This window comes from Oncorhynchus keta, chromosome 11 (genome assembly GCF_023373465.1).
Source record: "Oncorhynchus keta strain PuntledgeMale-10-30-2019 chromosome 11, Oket_V2, whole genome shotgun sequence".
Taxonomy (NCBI): Eukaryota; Metazoa; Chordata; class Actinopteri; order Salmoniformes; family Salmonidae; genus Oncorhynchus; species Oncorhynchus keta.
In genome coordinates this window covers 40,549,935-40,569,135 of record NC_068431.1, presented here as the reverse complement: position 1 = coordinate 40,569,135, position 19,201 = coordinate 40,549,935, and the positions used below count along the sequence as shown (strand labels likewise).

At 40.9% G+C, this 19,201-nt stretch overlaps 1 protein-coding gene across 1 annotated transcript in view; it reads left to right on the top strand.

Annotated features, from left to right (window-relative positions):
- Positions 1 to 18,905, top strand: part of LOC118390269 (ephrin-B1-like) — a 79,056-nt gene extending 60,151 nt beyond the window's left edge. The window contains exons 3-5 of the mRNA XM_035780660.2: positions 7,862 to 7,954; positions 11,090 to 11,227; positions 14,005 to 18,905. Of these exons, the coding sequence (XP_035636553.1) occupies positions 7,862 to 7,954; positions 11,090 to 11,227; positions 14,005 to 14,387 (614 nt within the window). The 3' untranslated portion in view covers positions 14,388 to 18,905. The remainder of the gene's footprint in view (positions 1 to 7,861; positions 7,955 to 11,089; positions 11,228 to 14,004) is intronic.
- Positions 18,906 to 19,201: the final 296 nt, after the last annotated feature.

Genomic DNA, 19,201 nt, shown 5'->3' with positions numbered 1-19,201 from the left:
GTGTTGGTCACGGGTACTCAACTCTTACCCTACAAGGTCTGGAGCATGCTGGTTTTCTGTTCTACCTGATAATGAATTTCACACACCTGATGTCCCAGGTCTAAATCAGTCCCCGATTAGAGGCAAACGATAAAAGATTTTAAAAATTCTGTGGAACTCGCTTCGAGGTCCAGAGTTGAGTTTGAAGGGTGTAGGTAGTCTTCATGTATGATATTTTCTTTCCTACCCTGATAGGGATTTTAATTGCAAGTTGTGAGTGATGTAAAAGGGATGGATTTCTTCCAGCAAGTTGGCTTCCAACAGAGATTGGATATCACTTTGCAAACCACCATAATGTGACACATACATTTTTTTTTCTCAAAATTACACTCTTATACACACTTAAAGGAGGTAAACTGAAAGAAAAATGTACTTTGCTGTAGTTGATTGTTAACACAGGCAAATGTAACATAGCAAGGGAGTTGATTAAAAATAATACTGAGAAGAGAAATTGTCATTTAAGTTCATTTTGAGCAACTCTCTGAGAGTTTAATATTTACTCCATTTAGTGTCGTTAAAAATAAGAAAAAAAGATCAACACCATAACCAGAGGGGATTTAGCAAATGGGGGTGGGACAATATAAACCCCAAAATACTGTTACATTTGAATCCATAGGAGTTGAATTAACTCTTATGATTTGACTGTGTAGGGGGGTACTTGTGCATACCTAAATTCTGCCCCCTTAAAAAAAATCTGAAAACCGTGTGTTTCATTTTTAATTTGAAGGATTTCATTGAAAGTATGTAGCATAAAGAAAAAATTGTGCACAGAAAATAATAGTTTAAATAAACATGTCACCATTACGTCCTCTTCAAGTCAAGCTTTCTGTTTGAATTGCTTTCTGAAACTCTTTTGATCCTATTCTATTTGATCCCACTCTACGTGAATCAGTTTGAACAAGAATAAAAAATGACATCCCCTCTCAACTATTGTATTCTTCGTTAATCCATCTTTTAGCATGACCTTGAGAATAAAGAATCTTTGAAAGTGGTATTCAGCATATCAAATGTTTGTTTCCTGAGCTCAGTAGTTTCCCAATAAAATCCTTCTGGTGTCTATTGAAGGATTGTATATTATCTCTGTAGTTTCCTTCGAGTGAAATCAGATACTCCCAGCTTGTAGGAAGATCCCGGCAGAGCCTTCCAGACATTGTCTCCTGTGTCACTCTGCGGCACCAGAGTTTAGGTTTCTGTGAACAGTGGTAGGGAGTGACCCAGAACGAGTCGACTGGGGTCTTTTCAACTCACTATTTCTGTCAGAAACGCCGCTTCCCCAAAGACAAACAATTACTGTGCCTGTGCATCATCTTTAAACATGGGTTACAGCTTTGATCTGTGCTCTGTGTATAATTACAGTTATGCCCATTAAACTGGGGATTTGGGTAAAACTAGTCATTTACTGGTCCCTGTCAAGCTCAGGCAACCAACCCAATACATTAATGAAGTCATATGGAACGGAATTAAATGTTGACTTTTCAATTTACATTTGACTGCTGTCAAAATGTAAAAACACACATCTGAGGGCTTTTCATTATTGTTACACCCTGGAGTGTTTACAGAATCCTGTTGTAGAAATACAGAACCCTGTTTTGTAAATATTGAGCACATGTCTCCACTCATAACCCACATTTAATTGTCTGTTCAACCACAGGCAACCTCTCAGGTGCCCACTGGACCGTTTATTAGGTACACCCATATAGTACTGGGTCAGACCACCCTCTTTGCCTCCAGAACATCCTGAATTATTTGGGGCATTCTACAAGGTGTCAGAAATGTTCCACAGGGATATTAGTCCATGCTGACGCAATGGCATCATGCAGTTGCTGCAGATTAGACGACGGTACATTCATTTTGCGAACAGCCTGTTCCATCTCATCCCAAAGATGCTCTATTTGGTTGAGGTCTGGGGACTGTGGAGGCCACTCAAGTAAACTGAACTCACTGTTATGTTCCAGACAATGTTTTTCCACTCCTCTATTGTCCAGTGTTGGTGATTGCGTGCCCACTGAAGCCTCTTCTTTTAGCTGATAGAAGTGGAACCGTCTCCTGTGATAGCCCATCCGTGACAAGGATCGAGGAGTTGTGCGTTGCGAGGTGCCGTTCTGCACACCACTGTTGTACAGCACCATTATTTGTCAGTTCGTGGCACGCCTTTTAGCTTGTACGATTCTTGCCGTTCTCCTTCGACCTCTCATCAATGAGCTTTTATCACCCACAGGACTGCCGCTGACTGGAATGCCGCTTTTTTGTTTGTCGCACCATTCTCAGTAAACCCTAGACACTGTTGTGCGTGAAAAGTCCAGGAGGCCGGCCAGGTCATACCACTCTCAAAGACTTGGGTTACTCGTTTTGCCCATTCTAATGTTCAATCGAACAGCAACGGAATGCCTCGATGCCTGCTTTATATATCAAGCCACGGCCACGTGACTCACTGTCTGTAGGAGCAATCCATTTTCGTAATCGCAATGTTGTGAGTTGGCATCCACCCTAGCATCCACAGAGACACTCACAGAGCTGACAGGTTCAGTGGGAGAAAAATAAAAAAATGTGTTTCCCTTCATTTTCGTCAAAGCCCTGCTTTGGTTCTGATGTCGTGTAGTGAGCCTGTGGTCTCATTCTGATGTGAGGTGGGTAGGTGGGAGACAGTGGTGGCGGCTGGGCTGAGTTCCCCCTCCTTCCTGTTCTGGGACTCTTAGCTCCCATGGTGCAGCTGGCCCCCGGGATTTAAAGGTTGTTCTTAATATCATTGGCGGAGCTGAGTGTGCTGTAATCTTGCAGCAGCGCTGAAATATCCACTCCAGACCCTCAGCTTAATTTGTCAGCAGGCAGGTCAACTGTGCCTGATCTGATGGGGCAGCCTTGGGACTTAGCCACTCTCCCTTGAATCCCTAAAACAACTGCTTCTATTCCTAACCCAAATATTTTGCATCTTATTATCTTACTGACCATAAACATAGACCAAACCCAGTTTCTCGCTAAAGATAGTGAGTCCAAAATGTTCTCTATTTCACAAGCGATTGACATTGTCAAAATATAATTTTAAACTGTCTAACATACCACAGTTTCTTACTTTTCAAGACTTGTATAATTTCCTTCTATTATGGACAGAATAGCTAGCTTCAATGTTTCCAGTGTCCCCTGTGTGTCTAAATGATGTGGGTCAGAGAGTAGCTGTGGCCTTGTCTCAGAATGCTGAATCCCACTCCAGTTTCTGTCAGGGTGGCTACCTGGCATAGTCCTTGGAACACAGTTATCAGTGCTCATCTGGGAGTTGAGTTTACAACAACCCTTTCTATCCCGCTAAGCCTATCACTCATCAAGGCCTTTTAAAGGTGCTTTGCGTGGTTTTCTCTGTGCTTTTTTCTTACCATTTGTCCCAAGGTTTTAAAGTGGCGCGTCAGTGAAGGTTCTGTCTCCACTGAAACAGATTACATGAGTTTTTGTCAGACGGGGCAAAGCTCAGACATGTCAGATGGTGTTTGGGGCAAAGATGCCACTAGGAGTTACAGTGAGTTACAGGGAAAGAATACAGAAGCCGTGGCATTAACATTATGGGCCTGATGTAGTGTACACTGGCAAGTTCTGTAATACTGCTAAATCAATATGTAATCAAATATAATTGAAAAATGAATAATGAGTATACAGTATAGATTTTGCTCATGTTTAATTACAGTACAGAGGGTCCTTGTATGTCAGATGTTGAGTCATGCATGCATAAGTACATGCTATTGCTCAGTGAACACATGCACAGGACTGTGTATAAGGTATTGTCTACGCATTCTACAGAAGCATGCTGCAGAGCACATTAATTAAAATTGAATGCGCTTGGTCTTTTGTTTTTGGAGAATGTCATTTCATCTAAGTACAGAGAAGAATTTTTGGGACAAATCGTGTTTGCTTCTAAACATGGTGTGCATTGGTGAGTATGTGGGGATGTGGTATTGGCTGCACTCAGAGGAACATCCATAGCGTCCTACAAACTGAAATGACAGTTAAGTTTGGAAATACTGTCTGCATTTTGTTTGTCAGCTAAAAGAGGACATACCACAGAGAATGTCAATGGTAAAACAAACTGTTTTGCTTCATATCCTCACCCACAATGTCTTACAATGAGTGAATAAGACTCCCTTCAGATTGGCTTATGTTTAAACAAGCAGCACAGTATCTGTGCTGTTGCAGTTGCATACAAGTATGATGGCCTGCGAGACCATGCTATTTGTCCTTGGAGCAAAGAAAGAAACCATAATCAAGAGGAAACATGTTGGAGTTAATTAGAGGTGCTAAAGGAAGAAACCTAGAATGGCACAAGATTTATTTTAGTCATGAAGCCTCCCTCAGAGCCACACACTATAGCATATAGAGCTTATTCTTGCCAAATGAATTATGTGCTAATGTCTGTTGGCTCCCTACCCCCAGTGGTAAAGGCTCCAAACAACCATGCTATGATTCAAACAGAAAGGCTCCACTTTCTCAAGGGGATTTTTATAATTGGTAGCTATACAGTAAGTCATTTATATTTTGAGCACCGTATATTAACAAAGGGTCCCATCTCAGTCTTATAAACATACCTAGGAACGAGTTAGAATTCTCAGACCTGAACTATGCACTATATGGTCCACATTCTTTAGAAATAAACAAACATTTGCCCTGATAATTTGAGGTGGTAATCTTACATATAACACCTCTCTGATTCAGAGGGGTTGGGTTAAATGCAGAATACACATTTCAGTTGTAGGCATTCAGTTGTACAAATGACTAGGTATCCCCCTTTCCCCGAAAGGTGTTTTTTTATCAACATAAATCATTGATCTATTGGGTAAGAAGGGAACTTTTTGTCGATACAGGCTGTCATGCAAAAAGTATCCCCAGTCCCTAAACTAATCTGCTGTGTTCAAATCTCAAGATGTCCTCCAGATGTTTTTGGTACACTACAGTACAGTTGGGGACAAAAAAAGACCATTTCCTAGTACCCCCCAGACGGAATAGTTTGAGTATTGTCCTTGAATTTTTCTAGAGTTTACTATTATTTCAGACTTTTACATTGGAATACCTATTTTCCAGACTCCGTTTCATGGAACGAGTGCAGTAGCTTTGTTGAAGTTGAATGATAGAGACCAGTGTTGTTGCAAGGTAAAGATATCTTTCCAACATCTCAGAGCCCCATGAGTTGTGAAACGTGACCCCCAGTTCCCTTGAAAACAGAAGTCAGTTTAAGCAGCTGTGGAAGAGATGGGACTGCTGATGACCCTGCTTCATATCCTGTGTTAAATTATGTTTTCCCAGTTCAAAGGTTGGCCTTGACAGTCCTAGAACCAACTATGAGTTGAGTGACAAACAATTATACAATAATTGTTATTACAATAATAACAGACAACTGCAATGCATGTTATAAAATTCCCTTATCCTTTCTCAGTGATGCCGTGATTTCCTGTCCTGGAATCTAAGTGTTTCTCTGATGGGCAACATAGTGGCCTATAAATAGAGGCCTTGTTGGACAGTTGTCTGTATCTCTGCCCTGCTTCTCGCGGGCACGGTGGCATGCTCACATTGTGCATGACGACTCGGTCGGAGCCTGGCACCTCTCCCAGGCCCATGCATCTTAATGGTTGTGACATCATTCACGGCAGCGGAGCTTTCTCCCACTCACTGCCTCAACTTTCCACTAACAGAGCGTTAAGGATCCGTTAAATTTTTTTTGTAACGCAATTTGTTCTTGGGGTTAAGTGCTGTAAGCTATCGATTGCTCATGTTTTTCTCACATCCATTCTCATTTCATGAGTGCTCAAAACCTAATAAGACAAGCCCACCTTTTCAACGACAAAGTTTAAAAAGGCATCTGTCAAATGAGGGGTTCTATTTGTGGAATACTGGACAGATATAGGATGTATGAGACAGTTGGTTTTTGAGAAACATGGTAAGTCTATTTGGTGGTTAATGCAATCAGAAAATACTAATGAATTGTGTCTAGTGTTTTGCTTCTCTTGCTCCATCAAACTGTTCAAGGTTAGCTTGTCACTTTTATTTAAACCCAACATTAGTTTGCTGGAGCCTCTCTCGACTGACAAAGAAGTCTCATTTGGTGGTAGTAGTAGTAGTAAAAGAGTTACAGAAAGTGCCCTGCATGATATAGCATGCAATGTGAATGAGACAGTCAGGTAATGTAATCAGCTAAGGTCGCGGCTTGTAGGTAGGCTAGGTTCCACGTTTATTCCCTGCATTGGCCAATAGTCAATGAGATTGTCTTTTCGCTGTACCTCTCACAGCTCCTTAACTTAATGAATCCCTTTCCATTATAATGTCTCTTGATTGGCCATACTGTACGGCTGTCAGTATATGCAGGGTGTCATTAGTGAAATATATAAGCTCCTTTAAGCTTTGCCTGTAAAACAAAATAATTCAAATTCTCATGTTATTCTATCTGGCTGCTCCATAAGAAGAAATTGCTAATCCAAAATGTTTGTCATGAGCCCGGTTTTGTGTGTCCTCTGTCTTCTAATTGCATCCTTGAAGAATGAAAAAACAAAATGTGGGAAAGAAAGAGTGAAATCAGGTTCACAGGCCTCCCATTCTGTGTTGTTGAGCGGTTGGTGATTTGAGCCAGTGGTGTGGTGGGATACCTCTGCTGGAGCAGCGCCACATGCCCCATTCTCACCGGCCCACCGCCATTGTGCCTGGGCTCCACTGAGAGGGGCTTTGATTCTCCTGGAGAGGGACCTTATTAGTCAAACACTCTCCTACATGGCAACTCATTCATGACTCTTAATGAGAGAGGAATCTGGACCAGCTAATAAGGTGGCCGTCCCTTTAGTGCCATGTGAGGGGGAGAATGGAGCAGATGGAGAAAAAAGCGGAGGTTTCTGGAGGTAAAAATACCCACGGAGCAGGTCTGAAAAGAATCACACAGGGCAGGTTGGGCCCCAGCTTTCACTGGCATGGAAACCACCTCCTCGTATATATGGGCTGAAAGCATTATTGAGAACCCGATCCATATTCACACTCCTTGGTCTTTTCTGTCCCAACTTAGAATAGAGAGTGCCAATTGCGCCCCGTTTCTGTGACTTAAGTCCTTGGGAAGCGAAGCTGACAGAAGCAACACAGGGCGACAGAGATCCTATTGGCCTCCCCTGTCCCCTGGCCTCCTCAGCTCCCCTCAGTGGATATTGATTTGAAGGAAAGCCCCTCAGAGATAAGGGCTGCAGGCCATTGTGCCACCCAGTCTCTAATTACAGGACATGCCGAAAGAGAAAGCTAAGCCCCTGGCATTTGCAGCTTGCGATAATTGCTTCTGGCATAACATGCCTTGCCAAATGTTTGGTACAAAACCTGTTTTAAAGAGGAGGGGGAGAGATAGGAGGAGGTGGGTAAAAGTGATTACTACATATACATTATTGGACTGTGCACTGTGCACACCTCCCTCTCTCCACATGTATGATTTCAGCAGTGTTTTGAAGGCCACCACATTCCCTTGGGATCAGATTACTATCACAGCCATGTCTTAGTAGGAGGAGACACCACTTTTCATCATCCATTTCCTTCCCTATGTACAGATATAAGCAGCACCTTCAAAAATAATAGAGCCTTGTTTTTATATGGTGCCACAGCCTGAGCGGACATTACCAGTGTGCGGTTTAGAAAATGAACCTGTTGTAAAGCAATATATACAGCTTGATGTTAAAAAGTATTTTCTCAGCGCAAGTGGTTAGATTGTATCTTATGAAGCAAATATATTTTCTCTTCATGAATGAACAATCAAGCCATACATTAATTCTGAGTGGCTGTAATTATTATTTATGTTCCAACACTGTTTTCTGTCTCATCACAGCCACGTCGAATGGGACCCTGGAGGGTCTAGAGAACAGGGAAGGAGGGGTCTGCAACACCCTCTCCATGAAGATCGTCATGAAAGTGGGCCAGGGTAAGTAAGCATCTCAATGCGGGCTGGCAGGAATGCCAGAAAAGCAGTAAAAGGCAGTCACAATAGAGCCAGGCAGGATATAAGTATGGATGAGTGATAATGAAAGCTTAGTATAGGGACTGTCATGACTGCAGTGCAAGAGGAGCGTTTCATGAGCTATTGTTCATAAAGCCAGACGCCCCGGGCGTGGGTTTTACAGTGGGATACTCCGCTGCTCACAGTGTGTGGAGAGTCGCCCAGTGACTTCATCACTCATAAAATAAGGGCCTCAGACATCACATTTCACTCCATTCTTTACTTTTCTTTTTTGAGAAGGGAAAGATGAAACAAAGAAAAGCTATTGTGCAAATACAGATGGACACACTGAAACACTTTCTCACACATACCAAAAGACCTCACTCACACAATGACAAATTAAATCTGTGGAAAACATAGAGGACATTCCATAGAGCATGTTATGGACTACCTGTTGTCCTATAACTTAGACTGTCTGTTGGTCTAACATGAATGAGATTGCTTTGCCTGAAGAGCCCAGGTTTCTCACACACTGTCACTCTTAAATTTGAACTTTGTCTCTCACAGTGTCACAAACTCAAATAAGTGTTAACATTGTTTTCCAAATGAGGCAGCAGCCTTAACATAATGTCAATGTATTGAGATAAGTGGGGCAAGAGTTTCCAGGCATTCTACACTGGTGTGGTGTGGGCTGTCTAATCTGCCATGGCATGTCCTCACTAGCTTTTAGAAATAACACTGTGCAACATGTATACGCATTTGTCTCAATACATAATCATGCTGACAGTGGATTACGAGGCCAACACAAACCAATTCAACACAAATCAATGTGATGAAGGAATAAAGACGCACCATCAGCCGTGTGGAACAGATGAGACCACTGGAAAAACCCAGGTTCTCCATATATATGCATCAGTCAGCACATGCACTCTCCCTCTCCTTAAATCCTCACTGATATATTGGCCCACTCATCCACACAGGGCTCCAAAAGGGTTCTTAGGCTGTCCCCATAGGATAACCATTTTTGGCTCCATGTAGAACCCTCTGTGGAAAGGGTTCTTCATGGAACCCAAAATAGTTCAACTTGGAAAGGGTTCTTTAAAAGGGTTCTGCTATGGGGACAGCCGAAGAACCCTTTTAGGTTCTTTGGAAGAGTGTAGCTAGGTCTCTAAAGAGACCTTTGCTTGGCCTGCCGTCATGCTAGGAGTGGCAGGGTCAGTCTTAATCACTGCCCTAGTCAGCGTCCACACATCCAAAACAAACAAACCACAAAGGGAGGGTCTGCCGATAAGACTCTTATTCTACAGATAGGGATTATTTGTATAGCTGACCTTAGATAATAATTATCATAGTTGGCTTGACATTCCTTTTGTCTTTCTCAAGACTTGTTTGCGTAAATCTGTGTTTAATGCACAAGATGCCCATTATGTTAGAAGCTAGGAAACAGTAAAAAGATTATAGATGTCATTAACTGTGCTGTCTTGTGCAGGTAGTTACGATTGGAATGCAACGGTTTATTTCTTTAGGATTTGGAGCAATGACGTTACCGACCCTAGGTCATAGTACATTCATCTGCGTGTTTGCTGAAGGATTGGGTCCTATTTTCAGCCCCTGAGTCATAGCAACTCTGTTGCCACAAATATTGTAGACACAGAGAAACGGTTTACATACAATAAAGTAAGGAAGAAACGGTATCGTATTTGCTTTTATTACACTGACTCATCCAGGGCAACGGTCACTAAAGTATTATTGTTAAATACACACAAAGCAACATGAACAAATGTTATATTATCAGAAGAGGATACATACAGTAAGCTATAAACCCTTTTGTAAAAAAAAAATTAAAAATGTAAAAAGTAATTCCTATATTTTTCATGGAGAGAACTTTATCTCTAAAAAAATGCCTTTGTTAACATAAATGGCAATGATTGGAGACGATCATATGACCAATATCTGGATATATAGCAGACTGTTAATCTGCTGATACACTTCCTCATACTGAGTCACTCTTGTATTACTGCACACTATGAGATTTAATTTATTGATTTGTATATGAACATTGAATTTTATGCAATTATAAGATGACTATTCACCCATGAAATGAGATTGTATGGTACCGTATGCTGGGTAGTTTAAAGGGAGGCTGATGGCTTTGATGGACTCTCTCTTATCTGCAGACAAAGCTTTCAAAATGTTAGTATAATGAGAAAGAGCCAGGCCTGTCGATGTTTGAAACTCAGGTGAATTGGTCACATTTATATTAGTATGGGGTGTGTAATGTCTTTATAGAACAAGCTGTCATGTTAAAATGTGTGATATTGTCTTTGTGATGGAGATTCTTTAGTGGTTGTTGACATATCCATTTGTTGTGTTGCACATTAGAAACTAGCACTCAGTAGTAGCAGACAGCACACCACCAAAGCGCCTGGAACAATAGTTCTCTTAATAACTGTAATCAAACAGACAAACTGAGGGTGCAGTTTAGGTTATACATAGCACACTGTAGCAGCAATATGAGCTGGTTTAAAATAATAAATATCTGTAGCTATGCCTTTATAAATACTGTGTTAATAACCAAAGAGACACACCTCCATTAGGGCTCTTAAAATGCTATTCTAAAAATAGAACAATTGGACATTTAGAATATTTTCTATAAACTATTACAGTAAAATAATTCAAAGATCTCTAAGTTCTCTTGGAAGGAGGGGCAGTAAAACTCATATGCACACTTCAATAATATTCCAGTCGATGAAATCTCCCTTAATGCCAGCGTATCCCCGTAGACTTCTGCATGGCATCGATGAGACTCAGGGGAACCATGAAAAAAGTGACAAATGCATTTTTGTCAGGAGACAAGTTACATCATTTCTTATAGCTTAATTTGGCAAGGTATAGCAGATACTGTCCTGATACATGTCTCAAAATATGACATCATGACTTGTCCGTTTTTAAATTGAAAAGTGTGCCATCGACTACTTTGAAGAAATTGAGTTCAAAGGAACTGATAAATATGGCTCCCATTCCAAACTCCATTTTCAAATCTTTAATGGAAAATTATAAAAAGAGCAACAGAATTTACAGTATTCTTAACTTTGTTGACTTTCTTCATCTAAATTGCAGACCCAAACACAGTTGTACCGGACCCAGTTATAACAGACAAGCCAAGCCAAGACCAGGACAACACTGTGAAGGAGACAACCACCAGCCCATATAAGAAAAAGGGGGGCAGTGGTGGGGCTGTGGAGCCAGGCAACAAAGGTGAGGATGCTCAAAATTGTGGGAAAAGGAATATTTGTCTCAGTATGAGCCCTGTTTCCTTGTTTTGTGTTATAGTCCTCATTATCAGTGGATTGGACTGTAACCTTCAATGCCAAAAGGTCATGGTTTTGCTTCCAATACTGTATCCCACATTGTGAAACCATTTGTAACTGCATTTTCTAAGTACAATGCTTCCCCACGTCTGCCACACACATATTCTCTCAGTCCAGGCGAGGCTGGTGGGAGGAGCTATAGGAGGATTGGCTCATTGTAAAGACTGGAAACTAATAAAGGAACACTAACAAACACATCAAACGTATGGGAACCACATGTGTGACTCCGCTCCATTTATTCCATTCAAGCTATTACAATGAGCCTGTCCTGCTATAGGTCCACCCACCAGTGGAGCCTGTCCTGCTATAGCTCCACCCAATAGCACCCAATAGCTCCACCCCGCATCCTCTGTTTCGCACGCATGCACAAACACAGGCACAAAAGTATTATATTTTTCCATTTTGGTTTAAGAAAGCTACACTAATCTACCTTTTTAATTATGCTGAGTAGTAATGTGGATAGATAGACACAGTGTTCAAGTGTGGTAATGAAAAATTAAAACCATATCTGCTCTGCTGAGATCTAGCGGCAGATGATCAAATTATCAGAGACTATTAAATCCATCAGCAGGGTTTCTGCACATTAGATATAGCAATTTGTGTTTGTTTTGCTTGGGTTTCAGTCACCAGAATGGTATTTTTTCACAGGGAGGCAGAAAATGCTAAAGTTTACATAGGTTTAGAAAGTCATTTGGACCCTAGAGTTCTGGCTCTGCAGCAGGACAAACAAAATGGCCTTCCCTCTCATCCTGGAGAGCTGCCAAGTCTCCCACAGTGGGGTTTTCTTTCAATGTGAAGGTTTGACAGTCATCTTTCTTGGTGTGTTACTTTGAACTTTTGTTTCTGTGCTATTCCTTTACCTGCACATGAGAGCTCCGCCTAACAACCTTTTGCGTCTGACTTCTCTCATACCACAGGTGAAGAGGAATGTAATACAGGTGCACAGTTTATCATGCCTGTCTGCACAGCTGAACGCTGAACGGCGGCTAAATGGGCACAACTGATCCAAAGCCAAATCAGGACAACAGACAAAATAAATGCATGGGATTATTGTCAGAGCTGCCAGCAGGAGCAAAATGATACGTTTCAATTTACAAATACTTCAGCATTTAAACAGTCAGAGATACTGTTGGGAGGTTTATCCCTCTGCACTAAAGTGAAAATATAGTGAGATATCCGGTACAATGCTTTGCCTTTATGGTGTTGATGCTTTGACAGAGGAGCACAGGTACTATCTGTATCTGCTTATTATGGCAGAAAAAGGCTTTTATCAAGCTGCTTCCTTCTGCCCATCATTCATTCAGTGGAAAGATCAAATGTTGTTTTGCCTCTGTAATACAAAGAGGTAATACCTCGTTTTAATTTGTATGCACATTTTTTTCCTGAGCCATTAAGGTCTTTGGAAGCAGAAAAGGTCTCAGCAGAGTGTGAGGAAAGCACATTATAATAACACTCACAGTCATTCATGCTCAGCATCTAAATTAAACTGGGTAGAGAGATGGCCAGAATAGATTTCTATAAATTATTCAGAACATTCTGAAGTGTTGGCATGGGTCTACAGTTAGGTGCAAATGTGAAAATTAGTTCACCCAAAAGTCATTTGAATAATTCTAGTGTCTTAGAATCGTTCAGACGATCTTGAGGAAAGCTAATGTTCCATGTCACGATAACGTCCTCATGCTCATTAACCGGCAGGTGGTCTTGACTTCATTAATATGAGCGAGAACGAACTAGTATTTTGTTCACAAACTAGTCTTCTGTTCACTCGACATGCTGGAAAATAAAAGCAGTGGGGACTGACAGACACTGATCAGCTCCATTGCCTTCAACACACATTTGGCTCTATGGTCTCTTGTAAGATCAATAGTCGACTGTTTTCCATCTGTCAACTTTGAAATGGGATTTTCTTCCCCTTTCATCAGGGCCGTCTTACCCTGCAAAAATGAAAGAAAATAATAAGAGCTGGGAATAATTCTAGTAGTGATTTGGTTATGTTTGGGATCACTGTGGAATCCATTCCTCTACCCCCAGTGTAAATGCAGCTAGCAGCCTCTGATTTGACAGTGCAGCAGCAGCGTTGGGCAGGCAGGCAGACAGCGGCAGAAGCTGTGCTCCCAGGCAGACAGCGCTGGGATGCAGTGAAGTATACATAGTGAAGGGAGGGAGGGATAGGGAGGGAGGGATGCTTCAGGACCACACAGGAAATAGGCATGCCACTCTAATTGGACTCAATCCTCATCCTCTGTGTCTAATAGAGGGACTGGTGTTGTTTTCTTTTCCCTCGCAGCCGGTTATATACGTTTAAACAGCTTCTCTTCCTTTACCCCCTCATGTGGAGTTATAACATATGGCTAAACATACACAGTTTAATCCTCCACTCGCTCTCAGGATGCATGCCAAGAAGAAATGAGCTATCATCTGTGGAAAACGGACACCCCCACACGCTCACAAAGGCCACACAGTCAGGAAGCCCCTAGCTACTCAGTCAATTCAGAGAAATAATGGAAGAAGCCTTTTTCTCATTGAGAACCCATTTGCACCCTCGCAGGGTTCCACCTCTATCCTGATCAGCAACAGTACAGCTTTGTCTGACTTGGCTGCCAAGCAGACCACCACTTGTTCATTCCCTGCTGCTAACTGATTCCTTTATTTTTCCATCCACAGACACCATGAACCAGGACAACAAGTCCAACTCAGCAGAGGGTATTTTTGCCTCCAAGCCAGCGCTGTTTGCTGCCATCGGGGCGGGATGCGTCATCTTCCTGCTGATCATCATCATCCTCATCGTCCTGCTGATCAAGCTGAGGAAGAGGAACCGCAAGCACACCCAGCAGCGGACCACCGCTCTGTCACTCAGCACGCTGGCCAGCCCCAAGTGCTCTGGGAACGCTGGCTCAGAACCCAGTGACATCATCATCCCTCTACGGACTACAGAAAACAACTACTGCCCCCATTACGAGAAGGTGAGCGGGGACTACGGCCATCCGGTTTATATAGTCCAGGAGATGCCCCCGCAGAGCCCAGCCAACATCTACTACAAGGTCTGAGCAAAGACTATCTTTAGGATGTTTGCTTGTAGGGGAGAATTCTGATCTACCTTTTACTACCTTGTCCATCTGATGTTCAAAATAGCATCACAAGAACAGAAATAAAAAACAGGTCGTCATGGACACGGTAGTTGAATAATTTTTTGTTTCCAGATAGGCCAAAGGGCAGGTTTTGGAGGGTTTGTGTCGTCTTCTCTTCCTGCTTCTTGCTAGAAATTGAATTCACCCAAGTTTCGCTATTCTGTGTGTCTGAGAGGACTGTAAAGATGGTCAAGCCTATGGAGTAGAAAAGCCTTTGCTCTGACAATGGAGACAAGTTGCAAACAGGGTATACTACACAAACAAAGGACCCGTGATAGGGCTGTCACTCATGGGCTCCATTCCTGTAATGAAGCCTCCATGGTCTGCTCAGAGACAGAAAAAGGCACAGTGTGATGATATAGCATAACACACTTCCCTTTAATATGTTTTATCTGCACTATTCTTTTTTATCAGTCACCTACAGTAGCTCCCTCTTCACCAATGTCTGCTCCTTCAACGTTGTTTATTTTCTACTGTATATCTAGTTAATACATACAATATTATGGTAAATATTAATATTTTTCATGTGTCCTTTAGTGATACTTTGCCACTCTTTCTCTTATATATATATATATAAATACAGTATATATACATATATATATATATATATATATATATACACACATTACCAGTCAAAAGTTTGGACACACCTACGCATCCCAGGGTTTTTCTTAATTTGTACTATTTTCAACATTGTAGGATAATAGTGAAGACATCAACACTATGAAATAACACATATGGAATCATGTAGTAACCAAGAAAGTGTTAAACATATACAAATATATTTTCTTCAAAGTAGCCACGCTTTGCCTTGATGACAGTTTTGCACACTCTTGGCATTCTCTCAACCAGCTACACCTGGAATGCTTTTCCAACAGTCTTGGAGGAGTTCCCACATATGCTAAGCACTTGTTGGCTGCTTTTCCTTCACTCTGCAGTCCAACTCATCCCAAACCATCTCACTTGGGTTGAGGTTGGGTGGTTGTGCAGGACAGGTAATCTAATACAGCACTCCATCACTCTCCTTCTTGGTCAAATGGCCCTTACACAGCCTGGAGGTGTTTTAGGTCATTGTCCTGTTGGTTACTACATGATTCCATATGTGTTATTTCATAGTTTTGATGTCTTTACTATTATTCTACAATGTAGAACATTTAAAAAAATTATGAAAAACCCTTGAATGAGTAGTTGTGTCCAGACTTTTGACTGGTACTGTATTTTAAAAAAAACACACATCTAGGTGACATACTTGTGTGAAATAAGTGTCTCATCTTCTACTTCTCTAAGCTTGTCTGAACAGGCAAAGTCAGTTATGCAACTGTGGCGGGAAAAAACGAGCAACAAAGTTGCCTCACCCTGGATATAAATGAATAAAAAACAAATAGCTCATACTCAATCATGGTGAGAGGCCATCATGACTGAAATAAAAGAAAACAAAGGTTGTTTCAAATTGACAAGTCACTTCTGTATCTGAAGCCTCAAGGGGTTTTGCTCCTCTTAAATTAGGCCTGAGTTTTCCCTTCGGTGAAAAATAATAACAAGATCTGATTTGTATGAGCAGAAAAGGTGTGGGCACAATTAAGATGTTATCAAACCTTTCACTCCCTCCTAAAGGTCGTGCTCTCAGAAGAATTGGATGGCTTTGGAGGGAATAAGTGGTGTTCACCGAATGGTATGACATTTGTAGTGTTAGTTCTGCACCCGGAGACAATGGAATGGATAGGGATGTTGCTAAGGATGGTTTTATTGTTTTCCACATTCTCTTTTGGGTCTGAATTCATTCATAGTCACATACTGTAGACATGGTGCCTGGTTCAGTCATGTGCTCAGAATGAGAAGTAGGTGCAGGTAATGTCAATCATGTGTGTTGTGCATCTCAATAAAAGCTAGTTTCAGGAGAATAAATGATAATAGAAAGAGTTTGGCAACCAGCTCCAGTCCCTATTCTCCTCAGCTGTGCGATGGTGGGAAAACCAAACCTTTCAAAATCACTTAGCGCAGATGAGGCACAGAGTAGACACTTAAAGTAAATAATGATTCTACATTACAAATTGTTGTATAAACGTAATAGGCAATACAGAACATTTTTATCTTAAACTATTTCTGCTCATGAAAAGGCTTTTTTAATTCCTAAAGAGTTATTATTACCGCAACAGGGTGGCGCTTAAACATCTCTGGTGTCAACAGGAGGACAACTAATGACTTACAATTCCTATCACATGGCAACTTCAAAGACCAGGGAAGATTACACTGGTACCAAATAGTTTTTAACACAAATCATTACACGTACAGTATTTTCTGTGTCAATATCTTGTCCCCATGTTCTGAAGTTGGTCCCGTTGTTGTCTGTGTTTATTGTGAAAGAAGATAGATACTGTCCTGTATTTACAGTAGAGGTTATTCTGGCATATTTTTAATGCTGATAACATTGACATTATTTAAAGTTATTAAGAAGTATAGCAGCAAGAGCAGGACATGTGCGACCAGTTTGTTGGCATTGTTTCAGATTCTTAAGGTGCCACCAACCTCCTGTGCTGTACACAGACATATTTGTTTGCTTTGAGGGCTATAGCAGACTGCCTGTTCTTTTATAATAAAACATTTATTTTATTTTTTCCCAGTCTGGATTTATGTTGATACATTCACATTTGTTTGGCTTAAAAAGGGCCTAGAAAAAATGTACTATTGCCTTCCTAGTGTCTTGTACATTGACACCTACATTGAAAAAATACATTGTTTACAACATATGTAAAATGACTGTAATCATGATTTGGCATTACATTTTTTTAAACATATTTTGTTCAATACTGTAACTAAGTTTTATCGAGGGCACAACTCAATAAGTGATTTTTAAAAAAAAACTCAGATGAAGTCAATGACAAACTGGTGACCAACAGAATCCAAATTCTTCAAATATTGAACAAACATTGTGTGGTTATTGTGTGTGGTTTGTCATTGGGTAAAGGTATAGTTGAATACAATGATAATCGTCAAAATGTTGGAAGGATAATGTCTACACCACTGTATGGTCTTCAATTAACACTACCACAAACACCATGTGGTCCTAGAAGTGACATCCATTTACTGCTTGTTTATTATTGTTTGGTTAGTTCAGTGGCCTAAAATAATGTAAATATGTGAAAAAATTCAATTTAAAAGTTACATTTAATAGAGCCCCATTTATGAACATATTTGTTTTTTTTGTATGCAGAATTTTGTAAATAGATGTCTTTTTGGAAATACATTTCATATAAATCCAGATTTTGTTTTTAGAGACCGATAATAGATGACACATCTCTTAGAGACAGTGTTTAAGTGTCAGGCATTGCAAGGAGAGAAGAACATCGTATCATGGTTCACCACATACATTCAGCATGAGAGATCCCCCCCCCCCTTAGTTTCATTCTAGCTGTCCCAGACTGTTTGTTTGTGGGTGCTGGATTGGGAACCTAGAGAAGGGCTAGACACTCTACTATACATGTAATCAATTTTCTCTGTGACAGTCACCCCTTGAAATCAATGGAACTGTTAGTGAACGTAAAACAGGGGAGGGTCAGCAACCAGTTAAATATCTAATGCCTTGATCAAGATTCATCTGAGTATAATAACATACTCCATAGGTAAATAAATAAACCCATGCTGATTTAAAATATTCAGATGAACAAAGCATTATTCCGGGCATCTCTTTGGCAGTATATTATTCTGGGCCAGTTTCCCTAAATACAGTCATTCCATCTCTAGTTGTGAGAGTCCAAGGGGGAGCTGCGTGCTTGGAGCTCTGCTGAGCTTGCGACTTTAGGAAATAAATAATGCCAGCATACATGGCTCGATCTCACTCCTTTGTCAGCCCTCAAGGTGAAATGGAGATGCTCTCTTGACCTTTGCAGATTATCACAATATTATCTCTGGCTCTCTTTAATGATAAAGCAGCTCAAGCCCCAGACATTTCTTCAGCTATCAGCCGCCACACAGCCAAGTTCAGCCAGACTCTGCTGTGCTGTGTGTGGTGGCCAGGCCGCTCACAAAGGAAAATATTCGAGCAGTGATTAGCGACATGAGAGTGGAAGTACAGTACATGAACTTATAAAGCTCCATGTTATTAGAGTAGTAATACAGTGTTTTGGTTTTCCTGCTCATCACAGTTTAAACAGTACTGGCTTGTTCAGTTTGACTGGTTGCTCACTTTCCCTGCTCTGTGTCATTATTGTCATTGTTTTATTTCTGTTCATGATACAGTATTATTTTCAATGTACATGTATGCAATCCCAGTGCATTTGTGTTTTTTGTATCTGCTCCGCGTTCATATTTCGCCTTTCATTCACACGCAGCTTCAACCCATGTTCAACATAACCAGTTACTATGGAATGGAAATTCCATGAGCCAAGTTTGAAATCCTGATATTGCATATTGATAAATAAATTTTTCCTATGGAATTTATCTGGTGTCTTTTATTTCAAAATGTATAGCAAGCAGATGTTGCATTGAACCATGCACGGTAGAATGTGTCTTACGCAAGGCAGCACTGATATGGGTTTTATTGAAAAGCAATTCAGAGTGTATATCTTGACTGCCACATTTCTTAGCTGAACAAAATAAATGTGGTGGTATACTACATGAGTATGTATGTGGACACTGCTCGTCGAACATCTCATTCCAAAATCATGGACATTAATATGGAGTTGGTCCCCCTTTGCCGATATAAACAGCTTCTTCTGGGAAAGCTTTTCACTAGA